The 15,674-nt window shown below is 34.1% G+C and overlaps 2 protein-coding genes across 4 annotated transcripts; both read left to right on the top strand.

Moving 5' to 3' along the window:
• Window positions 1-137: 137 nt before the first annotated feature.
• Window positions 138-6,536, top strand: RB195_026111 (uncharacterized protein; the record flags this gene model as incomplete). Its single annotated transcript, XM_064214525.1, has 9 exons — window positions 138-254; window positions 1,163-1,268; window positions 1,691-1,831; window positions 2,885-3,036; window positions 3,103-3,228; window positions 4,010-4,125; window positions 4,774-4,979; window positions 6,097-6,222; window positions 6,343-6,536. 9 exons carry the CDS (start codon window positions 138-140, stop codon window positions 6,534-6,536), a joined length of 1,284 nt encoding a protein of 427 aa, XP_064070406.1.
• Window positions 6,537-10,572: 4,036 nt separating this feature from the next.
• RB195_026110 (uncharacterized protein) lies at window positions 10,573-15,188 on the top strand (the record flags this gene model as incomplete). Of its 3 annotated transcripts, XM_064214523.1 has the most annotated exons (12): window positions 10,573-10,964; window positions 11,040-11,209; window positions 11,584-11,692; window positions 11,746-11,893; window positions 11,967-12,145; window positions 12,492-12,627; window positions 12,696-12,866; window positions 12,933-13,116; window positions 13,178-13,303; window positions 13,369-13,469; window positions 14,560-14,660; window positions 15,077-15,188. In XM_064214523.1, the coding sequence occupies 12 exons, from the start codon at window positions 10,573-10,575 to the stop codon at window positions 15,186-15,188; spliced, it is 1,929 nt and encodes a 642-aa protein (XP_064070403.1). The 3 variants fall into 3 exon arrangements, with proteins under 3 accessions (XP_064070403.1, XP_064070404.1, XP_064070405.1); XM_064214522.1 differs by lacking the exon at window positions 15,077-15,188 and having other exon boundaries at window positions 14,560-14,784; XM_064214524.1 differs by lacking the exons at window positions 12,933-13,116; window positions 13,178-13,303; window positions 13,369-13,469; window positions 14,560-14,660; window positions 15,077-15,188 and having other exon boundaries at window positions 12,688-12,729.
• Window positions 15,189-15,674: the final 486 nt, after the last annotated feature.

The following is a 15,674-nucleotide window of genomic DNA, read 5'->3' as shown; positions in this document are numbered from 1 at the left end:
TTTACTGAGTGAAAGAAAACGGCGTGTCTGATAAGCGCGGCACCAGATTGAACGTCTTCGTTCACGTCAAGCGTTTCTTCTCGATTTCTGAACGATCTTTATTGATAGGTGGTGCGCATCCAGAAGTGGTGTCCACAATGCCAAAAGAGATTTCAACAGTTGAACCACGCGACAGCTCTCCATCTGAATGGCGTCGAATATGGTTGGCATTTATCGGATTCTATATTCTTCTCACAGAAACAGGAGTACGGCATGTGAGTTCTGGAATGAGATCCACCTCAGTTTTCTGTTTTTCATCTTTCATCAATCGTAAATTGTTTTTTTTTCTTGTGGAGAGTTCTTGACTTTGTTTTAACTTTCTTTTTTTTTGTAACTGACCATCCAGAGATTATTTCTTGACGATCTTTTGTTTTATCGCAGAAATTGCTTACTATTGCAGCTAATGTTTACTCTCTGGAAAGTGAAAATGCTTCAAAAATACTTTCATGATCAGATTTATGTCCAGAAAATCCTCAGTTCACGAATCTGATCAACGGTAACAGTACTGTCATTTGGAAAAGTTACTTAAAAATTGACAGGATCCTTCAGTGAAAAGAGATTTCTAGAAAACTTCTCATTTTTCTAGAAGATGTTTTTCAAACAGTGCGGAGAACCCACTATCTCAAGCGAATAATATAACAATAAAAAAAATGTAAAAATGCAATTTTAATAGAAATTTGAAGTAAACAGAAGATCTACTCTTAGAAAAGTTTTTTCTTACCTTTTTTTTCTCTTTCAAAAAAAAAAGATTCTAAGTAATTTCATTTGCAAAGTAAACCTTGAAGCTTAGTACGTTTTATTTCTTTTGAAAATTTAAGACGAATGACGGATAATGTTTCCTGAAAAATGCTATAGGAGCTTACTACACAACTAGAACTTTCAAATAAGTGATCTTTGAGGGCATCTGAACGATTTATGGGGTTCTATTTAGAAATAATTGAATAATTCTGGTTAGTTTTTTGAAATTTCATGTTCCCAGAAACAAAACCATGGAAACCTAAACCGCAGCCGTTCACATATGTTTATCATCGTTCTCAATTACATACCCATCTGTATAATAATAATAATTACTATTACTATTACTTTGTATTTTTATCGTTCTATTCTTTTCTCTTTTTTTTAGGTAACGAACATCTTCGTCCCTTCAGTTATGGAAGAATACAACTGCACGAAAAAGGAAGCTGATGCCGTTATTATAGTTGTTCCCACAGCTTCAAGTCTTATTGCTGGTTAGTTCCAGAAACGTGGAGAACACTTGGATAATTTTTTGTGTTCTGCAGATCCGTTGTTTATTTGGAAGTTTTAAGGGGATATAATTGGGATTTCTGGATCTTTAAGTACTTTGAAATCACTTGTCTTTCTGAAGGTATTCGAGTTGTTGAAAATCCAGAATATTTAGTTATTCGAAGATGGGAAGGTTACATGAAAAGTGATCGAATTAGAAGTATTTCAGATTTACGATAATGAGAAGAAGTGCTCAGTAGCAAAAAAATAATATAAAATAAATAAAATAATAAAATAACAATAACAATAAAAAAACGGTACAAAAAGAAAAAAATAGAAAATTACAATAATTCTGTAATTACCTACTGAAATCCTTATAAACTAGAGCTTAAATCCTATATCAAAGAAAATTGTAGAATCATTTTAGGACCCGTTGCAGCGATGTTTTATCAATTTGCTGGTGCACGTATAAGTATTGTATGTGGTGCAATGTTATGTTTTTTCGGATTTTCTATCGGTTCAATTGCTCCATCAATGCCTATTTTGTCAATCTTCACCGTGCTTATCGGTACGTTCTCGATCGTCTTATGATTTTCACACCCGTTAACCGTGAAAATACTCCTGATAAGTGGTTGCAACATAGACTTTCCGCTTTAATGTCTTGTTTACTCATCGATCAGAGTTACAGAGTTCATGGTATAATTCTAGCGCCAACAGCTCTCAATCACATCTGTTTACCAGTGATTTGTAAATATAATTTTACAGTATTATACAAATTTACACCATTTTCATTGAAAACTTTTTGAAAAAAAAAACTTTTTGAAAGAACATAGTGATTGATTACGTGTAATGATAAAAATATTCTGTCAACACACACTTTCGGCATCAAATTCTTGTGATAATAAGAAAAATTATTCACATCTATAGAATTTGATGCCGAAAGTGTGTGTGTTGAGACAATATTTTCTACTTTTTCCCACTTGTATCCTTTAGTGATTAACGGATCCTGGACTGATGTAATTCCATATCTATATTTCCTAAAATAATGATAAAAAAATAGGCATTTCTGTCTTTAAAACCAAACAGCATATTCGGCTGTCTCGCTCAACCTCAGATAGGATAAAAAAACAGGTTAAGAGGACCGGACGCACTTACAGTACTTACAGTATCAGCCTGATGAAATTACAGTGAATGCATCGCTGTCGCATGATGCAACGCACACATGTAAATAAACGAGGTCTGTGGTAATGAAAAATGAAAAAAACTATAGTGAAAAAGTCAAATAGTGAAGAGGTCGATTAGTTACCGAGATAACCCCATCACCGTGAAAATAACTTGCATTCTTTTTTAGTTAGACTTTCCAGAAGTTTTTCAGAAGAAAATTAAAACTGATCGATGGTTTTGGTTTGAACCCTGAAATATGCAAAGCTTAAATGCCTTCTGTTTCACTCATTAACTCTCGTCCTTCAAAAAAGGGGAATAAATAACTTTTTAAAACTTTCAATCAAGAAATTACTAATATGAGAAGACTGCTATTAACGTAGACGGAGAACGTTTTTCCAGAATTGTTCCAGAAATGTTTCCAGATGCGGAGAAGTAACTTTACTTTTAATTTCTTTAGGTATTGGATGTGCACTGATGCGTAACGCTATCATATCCGTTCAATGTGAATATTTCACTACAAAACGTAATACTGTTATGTCATTTATTTCAATTGGTCCTGGAATTGGGATCTTTGTACTTCCAAGGATCTTAATGCCGCTAATCAATAGTGTAAGATTATCTCAGAACGCAATAAAAAGATGAAAGTTTATAAAAAAATATTGTTTCTTTTTTTAGTTTTCATGGAGTACTGGATTCCAGTTTCTTGGCGCTTTGTATATTGTATCTGCTTCTATGGCAATGTTCATTAGGAAACGTTCCTCCTCTCAACATCATTCCTTTGCCCACTTCACAGGATTGAAGGTAGTGAGGGATTTTTGAAAATTAGGAAGAATAAGGTTATGAATTCACCTGTAGCAGGTGAGAGTATTCACTGATTACTGTAGTGGTTTTGGAATTTTTTTTTAACAAAACAAAAACCAGACGTAGTAAGTCTAGTAGAAAGACATATTACATTTGCAAAATTGAAGTATTTCAAATTTACCTAATATATTTATTTGTATAACACTTCTTGTAATTCCAATATTATCAAGATACCGCCACAAGAATGCTCTTAAATTTCTTTCCTAAATTCCTAAATTATCTGCGATTCTTGAGAAGAGAAGGGAAGCTACGGGATTTCACTGATCTCAACCTATCAAGCCTCTGACCTCCAACCTCGGTTATTTTAATAAGCAAAAAAGCCGCTATAGAATACCCATCGTGGACTTTTCCTGCAAATTTCAAAAAATACGGAAACCTTTCTTTTTAGAGTCCCACTGTAATCGGATATAATCATAAACGTTCATGTTCAACCGCACGATCGCGACGCTTCCCTTTAGACACTCTCTTCCCTCTCCCTCCCCATCAGAAATCGCTCAGACCAACATAATTCCACATCGATCCTATAGGATGCGATTTTTTTGTGGATAAAGATAGCGAGTGTCGAGTTTTTGACAAGCATAGAGTCAATAATGCAGAAATGCAGTTTTGTTCTGCGATTATTTGTCAGCTCGGAAGTTTTTTTTTTCAAAAAAAGAAGGATTAATTAATAAATTATTTCTAACAGCATTATATGTGCTAAGTTTGACTCCATACACCGCAGGTTTGGACGCATATGGGATTCTGGATGCATGCTGTTGCTTCATTCTGTGCTTCTGCTGTTTGTATGATCTATGTTGCAAATATACTTGGTCTTATGAAGGAAGAAGGTATTGTCCAGTAAGTTTTTACGACCCATTCATTTTTTTCTTGCAATTTCTCTTAAAGCCATCACCCCACGAATCTGGATGGATTTTCGAGGACCAAAGACTATAGGGGGGGGGGGGGGCAGAAACGGATGGGATCTCGCCCATCTCTCCCTGCATCACTGTAAACAGACAACCTTGGAATGTGGTTCCTTAAGACGTCGTCTATTGTAAGGCGCCACCTTTGTGCTCCACCCCCGTCTACGGTTCGTCGAATGGGATAAATTGTCCACCGTGGCATTCGAATGGATTTTCGACGAATCGCAGGCGGGGGTGGGGCGCAAGAGTGGCGCGTTGCAATAGAGGACGTGGTAAAGAACCGCATTCTGAATACGTCTGTTCCACGTTCCGTGTATTCTTTTGCCCGTCGGAAATCCCTACCACGTCAGAATCGTGGGGTGATGCTTTCAACTCCGGAGATTATCCGACCAAATAAATAAAAATTTTAAAAATAGCATTAAAAATGGTGGTAAATGTTGAGTTATAGCCTCTTTTCTAGCTGTGTATTATAATGTCTTGTTTTTTCTGTGTTTGTATCCTCAGCAATTTATTCATGGTTTGCTCCAAGCAACCAATTAATTAATGTTTATTTTATATTTAATCCGGTTTATTGTTTTTCCAGACCTGAGGTGGTATATAGCTATCACGGAATAGCTTCCATTATCGGAAGAGCGCTACTGACACTTCTATTGGGTCTGACCGATCTTCATATAGCAATAGTGATGATATTCAACTATATTATTGCTCAAACTGCTATTTTCTCTGGAGCATTTTGCTATACCACCTGGGAGTTCCGTGTACAGAATTTCTTTTCTGGATTTGGTATAGGTAAGCTTCTAAGGGTTTCGTTTTATATGATAAATAGATAAATAAATAAAATTAAATAAATAGTTTTCAACAAATAAATAAATAAATAAATAAATGGTGATAATCATTGTACGGAATTTCCACTCTGTACTAATCCTTCGGATAATGATATAATTGGATTCTTTAATTCTCTATTAATTAGTAATAAATATTATCCTACTATTCTACTTCTATTTCTATTCCTTGTATTCTCTATAATTTTTATTAAATTCTCTATTAATCTGCTTTTTCTTATCTGAATAACATTTCATTTCAGCTTGATCATTTGTCTAAAAAAAGTTTAAAAATAACACAAGCGGCAATTTATTCTAAAAGAATTTTGCTAAAATTAATCTCTTGTGATTGAGGATACTGTGGGGATCGAATCGAAAGTCTAAAGTTCTTACTAGAGGTTCACTAATAAAACTATTAAGACCTATTCAATATAAATAAATAATAAATAAATAGTATATATAAGTATTTTATTGCTCTAGCCATTTTGGATTGATTTTGAATCTTCCTGTTACGGCCCTTTCCTCAAATAATTTATTGTTTCATCGATAAGAACGGACTGACACTGTTGACAAAGCAGAAATGTTAGAGGCACACACTTGTTAACCACAAAATCTAATCCGTAAATCTACGGATTCCTCTTTCTTGGAATTAGGTTTTATAAAATACGGTTAATTTTTTGAAAAAAAAAACGTTTTAGAAAAAGTTAAAAAAAAACGAAGCGCACTTCAAACGTTAGGGATGGGTGGCAGTAATCAATAAATGGAGGTATTGTCGATTCCGTTACCAAAATCCTTGAAATTTGGAAAGAAGTCACTTTTTCAGGTGAAGTTTTTCTCTCTAACCTAGTGTTTCCTTCTTATTGATATGAGGAGCTTATCAGTAAAAAGTTTGAAAGAAAACCCCGGAGCTCCACTGACGTAATTTTTGCATTTACGTAATCCTTTTTTATAATTTCGTAATTCTTTGTAATTTTTCACAAATCAATAAATTAATAGCACAATGAATGATCGCTTGGCACAAATATTCCATTGGACAACAAGAAAAACACATTTAAGGACTATATAAAAATAATAAGTTCCTTTAGGTTTATTCCAAGCCACGGTTGCTCAGTTTCTGGTACTTATTGTTGGACCATCGCAACTTCCTGGTGCTCTCGGATATACAAACTTATTGAACGGTGTCGCTGCTTTTGCAGCCGTACAAATTGCTGGTTTGATATTTTCATGCTTTACCCTCCTACATTTTCCTAGATGTTAAAATGGGACTATCCGTAAATGAGAAATCCACCTTTTTTTCTTAACCTTATTAGGGTCGTATTCACCATTTCCAGGGACTGCCTCGCAGAAATACCAGAGTATCCGAGCCGCATTCTACGTCTCGATTGTCTTCGGATCATGCGCCATTATTTTTGCTATCGCTAATTCCGTACTTATACTGATCCGGGAAAGGATAGTGAAGAAAAAGTTGGCGAAAAAAGTTGAAATACCAGAACTTCGAGCAATGTTTCAAGGTTCACAGGATTAGTTTTGTATATTTTGTACAGTATGCACAAATTGAATGATTTTATATGTTAAATAAACCAAATTCATAAGTGTTGATGATGTTATCAAAAAAAAACGCCTTCAGCTATAACAGTGGATCAATTCATCTTTGGTGATGACTGGAATATCATGTAGTTCCACGATTTTTTTTTTTTGGTTTACGATTCTGGTTTTCCACTTTCTTTTAGTCATTGATACAATTAAAAGTTATTTTACCCAATAAAATTATAAAATTACGGAAATCATACAAATTTTTCCTCTTGTAGTAAGGTTTCATGCGTTTCACAGGAACTTACCTTATTCCCCTCCTCATTTTTAATTCTATTCTATTCTTTTCTTTCTCTCTCTTTCTCTTTCTCTCTTGCTCTCCCAATTTCCATATGGGGTTCTTTAACGACACCCAAGGATTCGTTTTCTGGTTCTAGTTCTCTTAATTCAAGGTATTTTCACTTCCATTCGAGGTATTTGAGGTATTCACTTTTTTATTTGAAAGTTTTTTTATTTGAAATAATGTAAATTAAGTGTTGGGTGAAATATAAGGTGAGGATTTCTAATTAACTGTTTACGTTTGTTGTTTACGTAGTTCAGTGTTCCAGCGGATATTACATAGTTCAGTTTTGTAAAAGTTAGAATACTTTACTATGTCGGATAAGTGAAAAACGTCGCCAAAAAATTCCACGATTTTTATTCGGGAGTAAAGATACAGAAAGTTACAACCATATATGATTTCGGAAAATTCGTTGGAAATTTTATGGTAGATTTTTGATCATTTATAACAGTAAAGAGGTCATATTACCCTCTTATTATCTATTAGTTTGCAACTTCTACTGTGTATCGGTCCATCCAAGTGAAGTCACGATGTTTTCTGGCCTTATCGGACTCAGTTGTGGGTGGCGATAACACGTGTTTACCTATTAAATTACCTGAGAATAGTCATGGATTTTAATGTACTGTGAACAGTTAGTTACCAGACCTCATTTGCCTCACATGATCACCAGCACTATCTAAAATTATTTTAGCCAGCAAAATTCTAAAATTACGGAAATCACAGGAATTTTTCCTCCTGTAGTAATATTTTGTGCTTTTCAAAGGAATTCACCTTATTCTCCTCCTCATTTTAAACTCTACTCACTACGAATTCCAATACAACGAAATTTACAGTAGTTTCTATTCGCTATCTCTCACGGTTCACAAAAAATAAAAGTGAAAATTTGAATTTTTCACATTCTATAAAGTTGAGAATGAGGAAAAACCACATACACTAAGATTTTCGTGGATTTCAATTTGTTCTAGGACAAAAGGAATGGGTAATCAATGCACAATTGATTACTCGCTCTTTTTGTGCTGGAATATACTGAAAGTAATCGATGTAAACAGACATATCCACGCGATCAAAAAGGGGAAATAGCTTCCAGTTTGACCAATCCGTACTTTTCGAATAATACCAGACATTTTCCAAATAAATCATTGAATGTTTGTGCAGGAACTGAAAGGACGGCAGGTCATTCGCACGATAAGAGCATCTCAAAAATGTGTTGTCTCTAAACAATAAATAATAATAATAAATAAAATAATAATAAGTATTAAATAAAGTGACTGCGGGAAGAGTCAGGCAACCGGAACTCAGCACTATTTCGGCCACCAACCAGGATCACCTAGTCAAGTAGATCAAAATTCGCCCCCCTTGCTTCGATAGGTAATCGATAGGCGTTGCTGGATAAAAAGATATCCAAGTTGTATGATTAATGGAATCGGTTCATGGTACCACCGACTTTATGAACGATTCCACAAAGTTGCAGTAATGAATATAAAAAATTGTAATTTTTTCCCTCATGTTTGTAAGGGTCCCTCAACTCTCATTGACGACGATTGTTTTTTTTTTTTTGAGGGAAGGTGTTTTTGATAAACCTTTGTCCAGTTATTCTAACAACATGGTATTAGTAGTGTAACTGGGAATATGTAAACGTCGATATCCAGAAGAGGAAGACAGATCAACGATGAAATAACATAGCCGGATTGATGTTTTTGATCTACCCGTTCAATCGAAGACCACCAACAAAGATGATGGGACAAAGTGAATCCATGAAGGATAATCAATAAACTGATGGAAAGATTGGAGAAACGCAATGAAGTATTAGAGATTACATTATTTTAATGGTTTTTTTAGATTCCCCGTTCTTGATAAACGTGAGGGAACAGAGAAATTAATTTTATAAATGGGAATTATTTATTTTTTCATCTAATATCAACTTGAAAATTGGGAAATTTGTTCTAGGTGATGGATTGTGAATGATAAAATAAATATTTCTAATGAAATTCAATTATTTCCGAAATATTTAATTTTCTTTTATTAATTTTTTTCTCAGTTATTTGATTTATGTTCATTTGACGAGTGAAAAAAAAATCATAGATCCATATTTTAACGTTTGAAATTTGAAAGAGTGCATTTAACGATCGTACGAGATTATGTCATAAGCGTCATAAAAACAGGGAACAAATGTCTTATGACCCTTAAGATATGTGGTTTCCTTATCAGGTGCTTACCCCCAGCCACATATCAAGGCTCGCCGGACGATTCTCACTACTGTTGTACGAGGCGCAAGTAGTAACGCTTTGCGTATACGTAATCTTTTTTTTCTCTCTCCCTCTCGTTCTTTGCTTCTCTTTTAATACCCCTTTTTTTTCTTTGACATCGTTATGACTTTCTCTTTTATTGCTGTAGTTTTTCACTGACAACTAGCTAAAAATCAAAAACATAAATTGCTTTCTTTATGGCCTTATTACCAAAATATTTATTAGAAATACTTTATAAACAAAAAGAATATAAAAATTCGAGCATACGAAAAACACTTATATACGTGTACTCTTAAAGCAATACTAATAAAAAACTTCTTTTCAACCTAAAATAGCTATAGAAATCCTCTGTAATGCTTTTCTTTTGGAGATACCAAATTATTTTCATCGATAGTAGCAGAATTCCCAAAATTCTCTGAATGTTCCTTCACTTAACTTGGACGAGAGCAATTTCTACATGAAAAATGTGATTCAGATGAAGTATATTTTGGCGCTCCTCTATTTTTTCCTTCATCTTTTCAAACGTTACAGTAAAATAATACAAACTAATTATTTTCTTCCTTACTCATCTACTCAGAACTACATAGACATTTACCGCTGTTCACTGCACTAAATTGCTCTTAAACAAAGGTGGTTTCAAATCTTCCACCCCCTTATTTGTCGGGAAGATCCAGAATTCTCCACTGCTACTGTTTTCCACCACTATTTCCCCTTATCAAAACGCAGTTGTTGTTTTTGAACAGAAGTCGAGTGAGGAAGATTTGTCAAATTTGAAAAGTTTTACAAGAAGTAAAAAATTTTTCTACGTGGGGTTGGTTCTGGAATAATCGTAAAAGGTATGGTTGCAATAACTTGATAATGTTGTTAATTTTTTTTTTGCTTCAAGAAAAATTGCTATTTTCGAATGGGATGGATGAAAATGGCCATCTCCAGTATTTTTTTGTCTAGGATTGTTCCCTTTGAACAGTCATTAAATAGAAAATTTCCATAACCAAAATAGAGTCCAAGCAATCCATGTGATATCCTTTCGAGGATTCAGGACGTTAAGGGATCGTTCGCTAGGATTCTAATTGCTTCCAAATTTTCTGTCTTCTTGTCAGCTTTCGACGATTGTAACCGTACTAGTTCACCTCCCGTTCTATTTCTGATTTATTTACGCTGGCAGATAACATTTGTCAGAAATAATCTGCACTTTTTATCAGAGATCCAATCCAAAAAACCTTAAAGGAGGCAACTATGTAGATCCACACATTGAGTCGAAATAGGAGGATTTGTTGCCTCATAAACTATCTATATGGGAAAATATTAAGAAGGACATTTTAGGGCTTTTTATTCTATCTTTGTCTGTCTCTACATCGTCATCTCTTTTGTACTTTACATATCTATGCTTTATTAATTTGTAAAAATTTTTCTTTAGTTCTCTACGAAAAAAAAAACTGCCCACGATGTTTGGATATGTCCTTGTCACAAATAAAAACGAAGTGATTACATACGGTGGAGATGAACGATTCGACGACTACCTCCAGGAACGACTTCATTCAGAAATCCTCTTCTCATCCGACACACCTTCCACATCCAGTGGCGTACACACTGACTCATCCACAGAGTCGTTGTGTACTCACGAAAGGACCTCAATTTCCAGAGATGACAGAGATCTCAAGGATACTTTAATTGTTGCAAATGATGAAATTGCAAGTCTATTTCTTCCAATCATAACTGTTTGCCGATCCCAGAAGTCTATTCAACTTGACAAAATCTTTTCTATGACCTCTGAGCAGGTCACTATACTTTTACGTCGTCTCAGAAGTAATTATTTACTGATATGCCTCGGTGACAAGTAAGGATTTTACAATTATCCGAAGAGATGCCTTCAAATTCTTACTGTTACTTCTTATTTGGTTACAAATTGCAGCGAAAAGGTACAACATCAGTTCATGGATTATGTGGAACTTGGTCTGGAGGTGAATGTTGGTCCTCTTCTCGAGTTGCTTGACACGGATCCCTCGTCGGTGACGTTGGGATGGAATTTTTTGAAGTCACTCTCTGAAAACCATTGCATCCATGACGAAACTAAAGTGAAAGGCAGGTTTCCTCATTTTCACTCATCAAAAACCAGGAAGAACTAATTTTATTGCGTTCATTGGTTCTGTTGTGCTAGAGAAAGTTCCCTAGGCAACGTCCTTGAAGGTTTTTTTTTTCAAATTGTTCAGTGATTACAAGTAAAAAATGAAAATATCTAGCAACGAAGGATTTCTTTTTTTTCCTTGAAAATTACACATTTTTTTCCTGATTTGCTTTTGTTACTGTCATTTTTGCTTTTTTATTGAGTTTCTCTTGGATCAAATTATTTAACAAGGAAATTTATTCCGACCTTATGATTTATTTGTGCTTATTTATATCAATTAATTTCATATTTTCCCAGATTCCTAAGGATTTATTATTGTCGCAACTTTTAGCATCCCTAGACATCCGCAAAGTGATATTTTTCCATTCTGAACTCTCAATCACACTGCCGGTTTTGAATGCGTTGTCGTTACATCTCCATGGGACCCTCGGCAGTAATAGGTTGGGTCCCGTAACTACTATTTCTATACTGTAGTCCATGAAGAAATATTCAGATGTATACTTCTTGGAAATGGCGATGTGCTTTCTTCCACAAGTAGTGATGAAGGCCTTTTGTGGAAATCTATATCATATAGTGATCTGAATTTTCTTCTGAAACAAATTTCGAGTGATGAGTCCAGTAAGAGCGAGGAACTGTTCCAGGTAAATGTGTTGCTCTACACTGTGAGGTTTTCTCTACTGTATAGTTACTATTTTGAATTATTAATATTTATAGGTCTGGCTTCGATCCACAAAATCAATCATTCCATACTATGTTGACGTTATGGTGTCCAATATTTGTGGAGACTTTAAAATTGTTTGCCTTTTTGAGGCTAAATATAGCATTCTTATCAGGACCATCACTGTTTTCCTTGTACAACTTGATCGAATTCATTTCTCGGATGATGTCATGAAGTGAATCCGTAACCATTTCTCATTTTTCTATAATATAGACTTTTGAGTAACACAGAAACGAAATTATAAAGAAAAAATGAAAAAAGTAAGGAAAAATCTGAAAAATAGCACTTTTGTCTGTAAAACTGAAATTTTCTACGCAAGCTCCGACTCATTCTGGATAACTATGGAAGTTCTAGCTTTTTGTTTGTTGTTTGCACATTCTATTCATATAATTCACTCACTATAATTAACGTAATGCTTTTCTCGACTCCAGGATGAGTGGAATATTACAGTAATTAAACAGAGCTCTGAACATTCTTATCCTTGGTGTCTCCTTAAATCGCAGTTATCCAGAAATTTCCAGGGATACTTGTGAAATCGAAAAAACAGTAGAAAGTATTGCACAACAATTACTCGCATTCTCATCTAGTAATTCGACTAGAAGAAGCACTGGTGGAGGATATATGAAAAATCCGGAAAGAACTGCATATTTCATTGAGGTAACTTTAAGGATTTTATCCGACGTGACGATTATAACTCACTGCGTCACATTCTACCAGGATTTCAGTCATTGTGGCAGCGGACATCCGATTTATTGCTAGCTTCAAGCGGTTGCTATACCTATTTTCCGGATCGACCACGGAGTTCAACGAATATCTCGATAGGATCGATGAGATCTGCAATCTCTTCAGTTTCGCTGAATTCTTCGACCATGTCACATTCGACAGCTAAAAAATTTGTAAAAATTAAATGTTGGATAGGTTTTATTGATTTTGTTTCCAAACGTAAACATATCTATGTTTAGAAATCTACTTTAAAATGTGATATTACTATGGAGTATTTTCGACGACAAGCTGTAAACATTCTACAAGAGCTCTGTTTTGAATCTCATCGAATCACTGCTCCACAAAAATTAGCACAATTTCGGAAAATTTTATCCCGAGTCATCGATACGAGCGATGGATCCGTGTGGTCTGATGTACAACTAGGTAGATTCCATGATACAGCTACTTCTAAAGGGAATATCCTGAAAAATATTTTTATTTCAAGCAATGACTCTGGAAAAAAGATCCACACAACTCAAAGAATTTTTGTCCCCATTAAGTTTGGGTCTGGATATGGTGGCGTATTCAGTAACAATCCCAGCGAAATCCATATCTGTAACTTATACACCAGGTATTTCGCTATTCCTTCCTTTCACATCTCCATTTTAGAGATTTTGCAATTTTTATATAGTTTAGATTGGATAAGAGACGAATTTGAATCACCGCTAAAATGTTCGCCATGTAGCGGTTTTGTGGATTTAATGGGAAGATCCGGAAAACGATACAATCTCTTCAGGGTAAGATAAAGTCATCATGTTCAGCTGTGGGACCTGATAATTTTCCTTGAATTAATCTTTATATTTTTAAGATTCTCATCTAGCTTTTGATATTTTATAAAAACAAATTTTATTTTATACTTTTAGGATTTTCAGCTGTTTCCTGCTTTTAGAAAGAACCAAGAATTAGTCAAAACTAGGGCTTCCTGAAATTTAACTAACTTTAACTAATTCAACTAAACTTAACTAACTTTAGCTAACTAAATTTTGCCCAATTTTTGAGTGTTTATGAGCGTAGGAGATAAAAATGACCGCCTATTTATCATAAAATTTCTTGCTTTCATAAATTAACTGCTGTAAAAAAAGAAAAAGAGGCCAGATACCATTTTATTCGCCCATTTCCGCCTCTTCATGTCCAATCCTGCATTTCGAGAAAACAAAATGGTAAACGTGGCCAATTTACATGTTTTAGCAATTCCAACTCAATCTTATTCCTGAAGGATTTTCGGAAAAAATGCAATAAATCTCCGAGAACGTGAGTATCAAGTTCTTTAGGGGGTACCTGATGTTAACTGCATACTTTCCTTATATTTTTGTGATTATTTCGGAAGAAAATAATGCTGGGCAGTCAAATACTGAAAACGTACTGATGAAAAAAAGAATAAGTAAACCACGAAATTTAAAATCTGAAATCAAATAAAGTTCCTACCAATTTTGTGAAATATTTGAAATTTAGTCTATAACAGTCCGTGTAATATTTGATAAATTACCATAAGAACTAGATGTGAGTATAAATAGTTATAGTATACAGTAGTAGTATAAATAGCTATAGTTTGTACTGTTATAAGCAGAAAAGAACGAGAAGAAGGAAGAAAAATCCTCATTCCTTCTTTTTCCAGAGAAGAATTCTATAAACGTTATGCGTAGAGTCTTTAGGTTTTCCTTTGTAGTAACTAAGATACATTTCTTTTTAGAAATTTTATTATTGTTCTATGACTACTGATCAATACAGCTTTAGGAAAAATAAAAAAAAAATAAAACGTCAATATATATATATATATATATATATATATATATTACTTTCCCATTCATTCAAATTTTTCTTGTTTAGACCAGAACAGTAGAAAAACGATCCGATTCATGGATGAACATCCTGAAAAGTTTTCGAACATATTTGAATGGGAGGAGTAACACAAACGAGGTCGGCTGCGAGTACGTGTTTGCAGTTGCACTGTTCGAGGAAGGAATCAATAAGGAACTCGCTGAAAGAGAAATATTAAAACTTATGGAAATTGTAGTCGCAAAAATGTACTCTTCATTTTCATTTGTATGTTAAAGGACCATTATTTTTTAATGCTCTTTAAATGTCTTTCATGTGTCATGTATTTATGTATGTTAATAAAAAATTACTTGTTAAAATCATCGTGCAACTGGTTTAAAAATGACCGATCATCGGCGCTATTGAATTCCTTTCAAAACTAAAATGGATTGATGAAAAGCGAGGATACTAGAGACACTTCCTCTCCAATGGTCCCTATAAAAATTTTATTTTCAACTCTATGCAGTAGACTGAAAAAATTTTGCGCAGTAGGCGTGAAAGTACACAAGGTGATTTTACCTAATTTTAGCGCTTATATTTCGGACACATTGACGTTCCGTGAAATTCTGTGGACTTCCGAGGATTCTTATAAAGAGGCCTTGAAACCCAACATGGATATTTTCAAGAAGTGGGATTTTTAGAGTCTAAGAAAGAAGGAACTCCAAAAAAGAAAGAAGTCCAAGAAAGAAAAAATATATCTGAACAGCTTTTTCTTAGATTTTCATCCATAAAAGTGAAATATTGGGAATATTGTCAAGAATCCTCAGTAATCAAGAACACTGGAAAAAACATATTATTTATTTAATCATTCAAAAATTCATAGAAGGAGAGAAACGGAGGAGGATGCAAAGATTTTTAGTAGTGTGTCTTTTGATTTTTCCTCCTTTCATCACATCATAGTAGTTTCAAGTAGAAGACTGTATGATGTAGAAACTTTTGCCAATATAAACAATAAAATTCTTTTAAAAAAAACGTAATATTGCGGTCAAGGATGTGACAAGAAATTTCTATTTAGCGGATAACCACGTACATACAGTAGAAGAAAATGGAATAAATTAAACCTGGAAAATTTCGTTACTCTGAAGTATTTTCATACTGCAAATTTGAAATAAAAGTTATTTCGAGAT

Source organism: Necator americanus, chromosome X, assembly GCF_031761385.1.
Source record: "Necator americanus strain Aroian chromosome X, whole genome shotgun sequence".
Classification (NCBI taxonomy): Eukaryota; Metazoa; Nematoda; class Chromadorea; order Rhabditida; family Ancylostomatidae; genus Necator; species Necator americanus.
This window is presented reverse-complemented; position numbering and strand designations above follow the sequence as displayed.